Source organism: Rana temporaria, chromosome 4, assembly GCF_905171775.1.
Source record: "Rana temporaria chromosome 4, aRanTem1.1, whole genome shotgun sequence".
Classification (NCBI taxonomy): domain Eukaryota; kingdom Metazoa; phylum Chordata; class Amphibia; order Anura; family Ranidae; genus Rana; species Rana temporaria.
The window spans coordinates 344141072-344153278 of record NC_053492.1 but is presented as its reverse complement, the minus strand read 5'-3'; the positions used below and the strand labels follow the sequence as shown (position 1 = coordinate 344153278).

At 37.4% G+C, this 12207-nt stretch overlaps 1 protein-coding gene across 2 annotated transcripts in view; it reads left to right on the top strand.

Annotated features, from left to right (window-relative positions):
• The window catches only part of CRIM1 (cysteine rich transmembrane BMP regulator 1), a 945688-nt gene that overhangs the window by 511287 nt on the left and 422194 nt on the right, over window positions 1–12207 (top strand). The window contains exon 6 of one of the 2 annotated variants that reach the window (XM_040350799.1): window positions 8189–8371. The exons of the other annotated variant lie outside the window; for it this stretch is intronic. Within the exon in view, the coding sequence (XP_040206733.1) occupies window positions 8189–8371 (183 nt within the window). The remainder of the gene's footprint in view (window positions 1–8188; window positions 8372–12207) is intronic. 2 annotated transcript variants of the gene reach the window in all.

Genomic DNA, 12207 nt, shown 5'->3' with positions numbered 1-12207 from the left:
ATGATCCCCATCAGAGTACTCCTATACATCATAATCACCTCACAATTTCTGTCATCGGGGTCCCTATCAGAATCCCCCATTACATCAGTGTTCCTATCAGAGTCCCACCCTTACATGAGAGTCCCCATCAGTGTCTTCGCTTATACCCCTTACACTGGGTCCACCCGTGTGTTTGTGGCACTCATTTTATTGGCACTCTACCACTGTTTAAGCTGCGCTTTTCAACCCCCCAAAAAAGTTTAAAAACTGCTGTGTTGCAGTGCTTCCGAATCACCTTTCAGGCACTTTCTTAAAGGTTTCAGGCTCAATCATAAAAGCAAAAGTGGTCCCAATTAGGAAAAAAAAGTGGTACTTATCCATCATCAGAAAACAGAGAATGAAGGTGAAATGAGCTTTACATATATAATTTGTAAAAAAAAAAAAATTCCCACCAAGTCTCTTCAGTGCTGTTTTTCTTTCTTGTTCATTTTGTGTGGTGTATAAAAGATGCCAAGCTGCAAGTTTGCAGCTTTTAGTGAATATCACATCCAAACTGTCATACAGTAAATTGTAGCCATTTTAATGCACATTTAAAATGTAATTTCATTTAATTTCCACAGGCTGCTGTGAGCAGGGATTCATCACATGATTAAAAGTGAAATAAGAACCGATACAAATTATTCCCCAACCTTTTTACATGAGAAGTAAACTCCATGGTGCCTATATCTGCCCCTAGGCTTCTCATTTAAAACTTTGCAGTGAGTGACGTGTGAGTTTCTTTCAGATAATATTAAATGTCCTGACTGTTCCTTACACCATTGCTGAAATATAATGAAATGGTTACTCTCAAGACCCCTTATTGCTATAAAATATTGTTCTTACAATACAAAATGCTTATCTGGTCATTCATTTGAATTTTTATTGCTCAGCCGTGTGTTTTTTTTTCTTTTGATGTTTTTTATAGAAAGATAAAAAATAAAAAAAATACCATACAAAATAGGAGTATTAATCCTTTTCCTTAGTGTCACAGGGACCTCTGTTTTAAGAACAACATTTAAAATGTACTTTTTTTTTTCATATCTTAGTATCTCCCATTATATACAATTTATTAATATGTCCTAATGGGTTAAAAGGTATATTTACTGTAATGTAATGTCCCCAGTGAAGCAGAATCCAACTATGCAGATTCTGGTGGCAGGCTAGGCCATGAAGTCCAACAACAAGCCTCTGCAAAAATAAAGTAATAAATAAAACTATATAACATTAAATATAATTTTGATGTTCGTCTTTTGAACTGTACAGCAAATAGTAAGGCACATACATAATGATCATGAACTGACAACAAACATGCTGAATTACTTGTATGAAATATTGCATCTTAAAACTTATCAATCTCTTTTGGCAAAGCTATTTTTTTTATATTTTTGTTACCCATTTGATTGTTGACACAAAGAACAAAAGCAAGGGCTAAATAACCCACAGGCTTATCTTGTCATTACAATATTTATTGTTATAATCAAAATGCCGACAAGTGAAATTAAAATGTAATACTACCATGATGAAGTTTTTAAATCATAATAATGTTATGTTCCTTTTCAATGAAAAAAAATAATAAAAATATGTTGACAAGATGAATTGCATTAAATCAAAACAATATATTAAATTGGTACCCTTACAATTACAAACCTTTCCATTTATATGTCGCTATTTAACTCCCAATGAAATGATGGGCTGTTATTCTCAATAAATTAGATTTTTGAACACTCATGAAAGAATAAAGTTACGTTAAAACCATTGTTTTTCTTGTGAAATTCCCAATAAGTTTGATGTGTCACATGACCCTCTTCCTATTGAAAAAAACAAAAGTTGGATTCAAAATGGCCAACATCAAAATGGCCGCCATGGTCACCACCCATCTTGAAAAGTTTCCCCCCTCACATATACTAATGTGCCACAAACAGGAAGTTAATATCACCAACCATTCCCATTTTATTAAGGTGTATCCATATAAATGGCCCACCCTGTACATCATTTCAGTTTGTTTGCTTCTAGTTGCCAGTTTATTAACTGCATTCTACTGAAACATGAAGTAGGGCCAAAGTGCACTTTGTTCTGCACTCCTCTGACAGGCATTTAGCCAACAGTGGGCTAAGGTCTGTTGTTGACTGACTTCAAAAAAATGGGAAAGGGGAATAACATTAAGGCACTCACATTGGCCCACATCCGAAATAGTAATTCAAAAAAAAGAAAAGTTGTACTACGCTAGGTAGCGACATGGCGGACTTTAAAGGGCAATCACAGGGACATTTTTCGTTATAAAAATAGAGTTTAATTACAAAATTATACATATACAAATAAATTTCATATCAATAAAATGTTATCAAAAGACGCGTTTCGCCTTACGGCTTCTTCTGGACGAGTTGTATGATTGTATAACAAGGAGGTATTGCTACTTGCATGTGTCTGAAAGAAAATTATACACTTATAACATACAGATAACATAAAGACATAATCCAATAAAATATTGAGGGCCAGCATGCAACAAAACCAAATATAGTACCAATTGAGTTGGTGGTCATCCGCATCCATCACAAATCATTGGAGTAGTACCAAAAATAAGTACGTGAGCTGTTAAGACAAAGAAAAATAACCAGAAACAGAAAAGCAATATATACCTCAATGTATATATAACTCTATATATGTGTGGACACTATGCGCACATGCGCGTGCATATTATTATGTTTGAGCAAACAAAGGGGGCAATGGAAAACCTACCCAGGTAGAAGGAGGAAAGAAAGATCTCCTGATGGTATAGGGAGCCACAATGGTAGTAGGTTCTGAGAGAAAAAAGAGCAAGTAAATATATCTGTGCATATACTGGGACAGGATAAAAGTATATAGATAGCAACCAAAAGGTTGTTAAATGTCAAATGTCAAAGATGGCTAATTTACCTCAAAATTAGTGTAAAAAAAGGGCAACAACCGGGACCAGCAAGGCAGAAGACAGGTGGGAAGAACCTGGAGGGAAAATAGATTCCGTCGCTAGGTAGCCACACTGCACTGTCCACAATAGAGGGCAGATCAAAGGGTTTAGAAACCTGTATATGAAATAACCAGAGTAACCCATATGCTCAGCAGATAAATAGAAGCAAATAAACAGGCTCACAGTAATCCTGAATGGAGATCTAGATAGAGATTTACCTTGCCGCCTAAGGAGTAGTATGTGTCCCGGGGGGGTAGCAGCCTGTGCTCCGCGCCGAGAGGACGGCTGGAACCGGCTTTAAATAGGCCTACATCCGTGGGCGTATCGCGTCGAAAAGACGCGATGACGTCATCGCGCCAGGAACGGCGGCGCATAAACATAGAAGAGAGTCAGCTGAGGCTGGGTGAGCTCTGACCAATGAGCACCTCTGTATCAGCGCTGACACATGCGGCCGTGCCTACCTATCCCATCATTACTCGTGGATTGGGCGTGGCTATGGGCGGGGCGGCATCGATCATAGTCTTAGATCTCGCCAGCCCCCAAGCTAAGATAGAGGTAGACAAAGCAGCATCAACAGGCCAGCATGGACAGGAAAATAGATCGAGGCAAAGATATGGAAGACTAGTATTAGTTCAATGGCCCAATAGTGGAAGTAAATCACAGCAAAGGAACCTGGGCAGGAGCGCCCCATTTATAATAGCTCAAGCAAATAATATAAGTGCAGTGTAATTGATTGGCCACAAGATGGCAGATAGAGAACAGGACAAAAAGACCTGTAACAACAAACAATGGTAACAATTGAGGAATCGGTTGCATGCTGACAATCAATAGGACTAAAAACAGAAATTGTTCAAATATTACAACAACTAGATATTTTCATATTATATCCAATTCCCTGATCGAAGATATTTGGAATTAAATTGCAATATTAATATGCACGCGCATGTGCGCATAGTGTCCACACATATATAGAGTTATATATACATTGAGGTATATATTGCTTTTCTGTTTCTGGTTATTTTTCTTTGTCTTAACAGCTCACGTACTTATTTTTGGTACTACTCCAATGATTTGTGATGGATGCGGATGACCACCAACTCAATTGGTACTATATTTGGTTTTGTTGCATGCTGGCCCTCAATATTTTATTGGATTATGTCTTTATGTTATCTGTATGTTATAAGTGTATAATTTTCTTTCAGACACATGCAAGTAGCAATACCTCCTTGTTATACAATCATACAACTCGTCCAGAAGAAGCCGTAAGGCGAAACGCGTCTTTTGATAACATTTTATTGATATGAAATTTATTTGTATATGTATAATTTTGTAATTGAACTCTATTTTTATAACGAAAAATGTCCCTGTGATTGCCCTTTAAAGTCCGCCATGTCGCTACCTAGCGTAGTACAACTTTTCTTTTTGTTGTTGACTGACCTCTTTCAGTCGGTCCAGACTCTGGAGAGATCCTCCCAGATGCCTGTACTTTCAGCAGGACAATGACGGTCAACATCTCTCTACTCTCTGAAGATCAATAACTGAGTGATCAGCTGTCTTTGATCACACTGTTCTCGGAGAACCATCCACTTTTGAGAGGTGGCCCTAAACTAAAGACCACCCCTCGTTTTTGTATATTATATATATTTATTTTCTGTGGTACTTTTTTTTTAAGTACTAAGTGTACTTCTGATCCAGCCAGGCCACAGCGTGTGTCCTCTTGTGCGGTGAGCCCCCCCCTGCTGTCTTCTGGGTCACAAAGCGCTGCACGACTCGCACATGCACAGTAGGAAACTGGCAGTGGAGCCGCTTTCGATTAGTTGGAATGGCGGTGCCTGCACCTGATCCGATGAATGGCTAATCCTTGGGGGACCGACATTGCGGGCTCCCTGGACAGGTAAATGTCCTTCTTAAAAGTCAGCAGCTACAGTATTTGTAGCTGCTGACTTTAGAAAAAAAATATATATTTATGTTTTTTGTGCCTGGAACACCGCTTTTGAAGGCAGTAGTGGACAGATGCAACGTGGGATTGATGCAGAGTATGTGAGTTTTTTTTTTTCTTCAAAACTCTGGACTTATCCTTTAAGCAAGGTGCTAGAATGTGTGTCACAATTAGGAATATGGTTTCATGCCCATATGATGGAGATCATATTGATGTTCCAGCTACATTACTGTTTTGTAGGCATCTTGTTGCAATTTGTCCCTGAGGGTTCTTGCTTTATATGCCAAATTCAGACTTTTTTAATTCAAGTCCCAAAATAAGGCAATGATAAATAATGCCATTGTAGCCTAAACTTTCCTAATATTCACTAACAGGAGTAGAACATGGTGTTGTTTTCTACTGTGTGTAGCCCAGGAGCTTCAATGCCTATTTGCATGCCCCCATCCTAAAGAGTGCTTATTTCAGCAGCTGCAGGCTTCTGTCTGCGCAATCAAGTCATGTGATTATTTCCTGACAACTGTCACTGAGTTGATGTGTTTTTTTTTTTTTTTCAACAGAATTCCTGCTCAGGTTTTTTTGTTTTTATTGGCTTATGTGTACCATTTGGTGCAAACTCCATAATGTAAAGTTGAAAAAATATAATGGAAGTAGTGCATTTGCCTGGTAAAATTAATTTTGTATCATATTAAACTCAGGGTAAATATAAATCAATCCAAATAGGGGATATATATTGACCAGGCAGCGCTTATAAATGTATGAATGAACATAACATCTGAATAAAATCTGATTGATAACTGTCCATAACATGTGTAATCACATTTAGAAAATTTCAAAAGAAGGCAGAGTAAAAGTCCAATTAATCCCAAAGGAGAAAGGATGCAAGAGACACCCATGCACAGCACAAAAAAAAGGGTTACTCACGCTGCTTGACTCCACCCCCTTTGATGATGTCCATTGACGAAACTAGTCAGGGATAAGCCAAGCAACGTGAGTGAGGATACTGACAGTGCTGGAAACGAGCGTGTCTTTCCCCGCCGCACGAGTGAGTGGAGAGCGGTAGGAGAACGCTGTTTGAACTATCTAGCATTGGAGTAATGGTGGCGATACTTGATCTTAAATGCTGATTTATTTACCGTACAAATGTGAGTTTACATCTTGATGGACTATTTTATATAAGTGTGATTAAACAAACTTAAATGGGATTACACTATGTCTACTTCCCTTTTTGTATTTATAATATTCACTGAGCAATTGATCGGTCCGATTTGAGGAGTTTTTACACCAAGATTGATTCCTGATTGTGTATTCTTATGCGGATTTATCACTGAGATCTGGTAAGAGTCTTAAAAAAGGGGGGTCACTATCCACATCCCCCCTGTCTTTCAGCACACGTGTAATGGTATAGACTTCTGACAAGCAATCAAGATTGCATCCTTTCTCCTTTGGGATTAATTGGACTTTTACTCTGCCTTCCTTTGAAATTTTCTAAATGTGATTACACATGTTATGGACAGTTATCAATCAGATTTTATTCAGATGTTATGTTCATTCATACATTTATAAGCGCTGCCTGGTCAATATATATCCCCTATTTGGATTGATTTATATTTACCCTGAGTTTAATATTATGCATGTGAGGTTTGGGTTCACTGATCCTCTTTAGTATAAGGCAGCAGCTGCAGTCATTAATTTTTGACCTTTTTCTTTTTTTGTCAATCAGTAGGCTATTTCTTTCCTGAAGCGCTTGATTGATTTGTGTGGGTTTGGGCGCCTTTGTCCCATTTTATAAATCACTTTTGTTCATAATTTTGTATCATAGTTGCTAATATCACATATCTGTGTAATTGTTTGGTTGAATATTCCAGTCTCTTGACCATGTCAAGAACTGCAGACATGTACTTTTTGGCTCTTTTGCATCAATGAAGAAGCAAACAGTATGTATTAAGTGACCAAATATTGTATCGTATGTACCAAATATTGATTCTTTTTTCTGGTTTCTTTGTCAACACTGTTCAAAATAACACACAATGTATTTTGTTTTACTATAATCATATTTTGTTTTTCGTCTAGCAATGTAACTAAAATGTCAAGTGTTTCTGTGTGGCTATCTGAAATGTTGTGAGAAATAGAGCACACTGTGACATGCAGATAATAACTACTTTATCTCAATGGCAATTACTGTCTGAACTGGCCAGTTAATGTGCCAAATGGTTATTCTGGCCTTGGCATCAAGTGGTAAGCCTGTACACAGCCTGCATCTTAAAGGCCGTTCTCTAATAAAATTGAGTGCTGTTTACAGAAGGACCATTGTCAAACAGTTTGGTCATTTTTCAGCAACATTAATTTGCAGTCAAGCGTGTATAATTTATTGAAAGTGCTATGGAAACTTAAGTTACACAAGTAATAGAAAGAAGTGAAAATGTTCCCATTTCAAGTCTTCTACCTCTTATATGATGATGGATGTTTCCCTGTGACTCCAGATAAATCAGAGACTTTTTTTTTTTTTTTGTCCTCTCAGCACAACTTTAACTGAGTTGCATCCTAGCCATCATAAGATAGATTACCCCCATATATATATTAGTCTAGCATAATGGGTGTCACTTGTGAGCTGCTTGCTTGAGGACAGCACAGTAAATAGTACAATAACTCAAGTGACATACTGGCTATATTGAGAATCTGGAACTAGAACAAAATTACTTTCTTCCTTAAACCACTGTGTGCATAAAATATGAAACCTTGTATAGCTAACATTTTATTGTTTGGCACACGTGTAAAGACAAATCATAGACTTTGGTAGTTTTATAAAGTAAATATAAACATATTTTAATCATTTTGAAATATTATACTCCTACATATACTCTGTGTGACAGTACCACGTTTATCAAAGGGGTAATTTGTTTGTACTCTTTAGATTTTTATTTATTTTTTTCCCCAACTAAACATCTTTGAATCAATTAAATCACACTAAATTAAATTTAGGCCCTTATGTTTCTGTCCGTACTGCTTGTTTTTAGTACTTTTTTTTTATTATTATATTTTCTTATTTTAGAATTGTTTTAATCTGATTTCTATTCAGTGCATGTGGGTTTATGTAATGCCAAACATTCACATACTTTGAATTACTAATAAGTTATGTTTTTTTATTTTTATTAGTATTTATGTTTCACAACAAAAAAAATATATATATTTTTTTGTTTCTTAGAGTTTTTGTGATATGGGACTAACAGTAGTAAAGTTCTGCTGTAGGCTTAATCAGATGTGTTTTTTTCTTTTTTTCTTTGTTTTAGAGACAAAGCCAACATGCATTTTTAACAATGTGGAATACTACGATGGGGACATGTTTCGCATGGATGCATGCCGCTTCTGCCGTTGTCAGGGAGGAGTTTCCATCTGCTTCTCAGCTCAGTGTGGTGAACTACACTGTGACCGCTATTATGTACCAGAAGGAGAGTGTTGTCCAGTCTGTGAAGGTACTATCATTTGCCAGCATTTGTAGAAGAGTCTTTTTTGAAATAGCAACATGGCCAGTTCAGTTAATTACAGAGTTAAAATACTTACATGGGAACTGTTTATATGACATAAAAAAAAAGAAAAGAACAGAGTCACTGCCACCTTTTGTCCCCTTGTTTGACCACTTTTTTTATCAGTTAGCAGGTTGATCAAAAATAAATTAACAAATAAATGGATTCCTCCACAGACAAGGTGGGTATGGAAATGTTCCCTACTGGGACATTATATTTTGAAAGTGGGGTCTCTCTGCTGTCAAAATATTGTGATCAACAATTGCAGCCACCGATTAACATGTTTTTCAACATTCAAAATTGACTTCTGTTGAACAGGGACAGCAGTACATGGATAGAAATTTGACTAGTCTCTGCTAAGCTGGTCAAATTTTGACCCATCTATGGCCATCTTAAGTTTAACCAGCACCATCCTTTAACACTCATTAACTTAGAAAAAAGGGAATCCCATCAGAGCCGAGGTTCTAGCATGAAGCTTCCAATATATTGACATGTGTATGACAGTCCAAGCAAATATATTTTATTGAGATTGTATGTGATCGACCAACACAAAGTGGCACATAATTGTGAAGTGGAAGGAATATGAAAAATGGTTTTCCAATTGTGTTGTTGTGGCATGCATTTGTTTTGAGTCAATACTTTAAAGAACCACCTTTCGCTGCAATTACAGCTGCAAGTCTTTCTTGGGTATGTCTACCAGCTTCTAGAGACTAACATGTTTGCCCATTTTTCGTTCGAGTCTTGACACGGATTATCTATTGGATTTGGGTCTGGACTTTGACTGGGCCATTCTAACACATGAATTTGCTTTTATCCAAACCATTTAATTGTAGCTCTGGCCTTATGCTTAGAGTTGTTGTCCTGCTGGAAGGTGAACCTCTGTCAAAGTCTCAAGTCTTTTGCAGGCTCTAACAGGTTTTTGTCTAAGATTGCTCTGTATTCCATCCATCTTCCCATCAACTCTGACCAGCTTACCTGTCCCTGCTAAAGAAAAACATTCCCACAACATGATGCTGCCACCACCATGTTTCACTTTGGGGATAATGTGTTCAGGGTGATGTGCAGTGTGTGTTTTCCGCCACACATCATTTTGCTTTTAAGCCAAAAAGTTAAATTATGGTCTCATCTGACCAGAGAAACTTCTTCCACATGTTTGCTGTGTCCCCCACATGACTTCTTGCAAACTGCAAACAGGACTCAAAATTTCTGCTTGCATTAGGTGAGGCCCTTGCAATTTCCCTGTCCCCTTGCATTCTTTCCGATCGAGTCAGTGGTCCAGGGGAGGCTGTCTGTAACACTCCCATGTCATACAATCAAGTTAGGCTGTCCATCTGGTCTCTTTGATGATTGGCCAGCTTGACTCTTCTCTGCGCAGGTGAGACTACTGACAGGCACAGGTGAGGCTGTATTGACGGGCAAAGGTGAGGCTGTGCTGTTCCAAGTGATCGGGGACAGTGTTCTATTTCATGTTCCTAGCAGCCGATTCCCCCTACAGTTAGGACACACTCAGGGAACACGCTTAACCCCTTGATTCCCCCCTAGTGTTTACCCCTTCCCTGCCAGTGTAATTTTTACATTTAACACTGCATTTTTATAGCACTGATCACTGGTCCCCAAAAAGTTTCATTTGGGGTCAGATTTGTCTGCGCAATGTTGCAGCCCTTCTAAAAATTGCAGATCACCACCATTACCAGTAACCACAATAAAAAAAAAAAAGTCCCTAAATTTATCATATAGTTTGTAGTCGCAATAACTTTTGCGCAAACCAGTCAATATATGCCTATTGTGATTTTTTTTTTTTTTTACCAAAAATGTAGAAGAAAAGATGTCGGCCTGAACTGATGGAGACATTTTGTTTTTTTATATATATTTTTTGTATGTGTATTATATCAGAAAGTTGTTTTGTTTAAAAAAGAATGTTGGTCTTTTTTTTTTTTGTTTATAGCACAAAAAATAACTGCAGAGGTGATCAAATACCACAAAAAGAAAGCTCTATCTGTGGGTAAAAAAAAAAAAAACATCAATTTTGTTTGGGTACAGCGTTGCATGAACGCTCAATTTTCAGTTAAAACAGTTTAAGCTGTATCACAAACAATTACCTGGTTATTAAGGGGGGCAAATCCTTCTGGGGCTGAAGCGGTTAAGGCCTGGCTAGTAGCTCAGGACTTGAAATTGTGAGCCTTGTATATGTGTATACAGTGTATATACATGAATGGAAGTGATTATTGCACTATCCCAAAACAAAAAAAGGAAATTGGCTACACAAGAATGTGACAAATTCAAAAACAAGTGGAGGTAAATATGTAGCGCTAAAAGTGATAAAACAGTGAATAAACAAACTAACACTATGGACCCAATGAGGTAAAACAAACTTTGAAAAAGCACACACATAAATGACTGAATTTGAAAACGGAGTCCACAAACAAGAACCAATATGTTCTGTGGACGTGAGTATTTTGTGGGCCTTCCATTTTGCCACTACTACTCAAGTTGGGGTTATTAGTATTTGGGATCCTCTGAATACTCCTGGATTCTCTTGGATCATTTTGTTCTACTGAATTAGAATATCCATGCCTGATGGAGCACTAGCCGTGAACAACTCATCCAGCAATTCCAGTCGTGATTATTTCCATCTGGATCCTATCCAGGAGTACCCTGAGTTCCATTGGGTTCCTTGGATATCTGGTCTACCCATGTCTGATTGATCCGTTGTCGCTGACAGTCAGGTCCAACAACTTCAGTAAGAGTGTTTAAGACACACTATTAGTTTGAAGATATATTTCCTGTGACGAGGTTTTGCCCCAGTGATGCCTTTTTCATCCATCTATGACGGACATTGCCACCTATTGGTTCTTGTTTGTGGACAAGGTTTTCAAATCCAACCGTTCGTGTGTGTGCTTTTTCACAGTTTGTTTTACCCCATTGGGTTCATAGTGTTAGTTTATTTACACTTTGCTGTTTTATCACTTTTAACGCTACATATTTACCTCTACAGTGTATTTATATATATATATATATATATATATATATATATATATATATATATATATATATATATATATCAATGCATTTCTTCTTCATTTCTGTTATAAAATTTGGCAAACTAGTAATTGTTATTCATTAAATGTGACCATAATTTATACTGCTACATATCTTTGGTAAAAATCCAAATAAGTGCATATTATTTGGTCTTTGTGAAAGTTGGAGTCTATAAGCTATGGTGCCAATCATTGAAAATTGATCACTATCTCATTTTTTGAGACCCTAACAACCCAGGACAGTAAAAAATACCCCCCAAATTACCCCTTTTTTGGAAAGTAGACAGTCCAGGTATTTAGTAAGAGAGTGAGTTTTTTTAAGTTGTATTTTTTTCCCACAATTCTTTGCAAAATGAAGATAGTTGTATTTAAATATTTGTTCACAAAATTGTCATAAGTTATTTCTCACAGTTACACCCCAAAATACATTTTACTACTCCTCCTGAGTATGACGATACCACACATGTGAAACTTTTACACAGACTGGTCACATACATATGCCCAACATGCAAGGAGCACCCTATGAGGCGTTCTAGGGACATAAATTACAAATCTCATTTCTAGACAACCTCTTACACTTTTGAAGTCCCTGGAGCACCAGGGCAATGGAAACGCCCCAAAAATTACCCAATTTTTGAAAGTAAACACCCTAACGTATAATCTAGATAGATGAGCCAGGGATGGGCACAGATCAGCGCTGTGGGCACTTCAGATCCAGCCCACAGCACTGCTGCACCAGCCCCCACC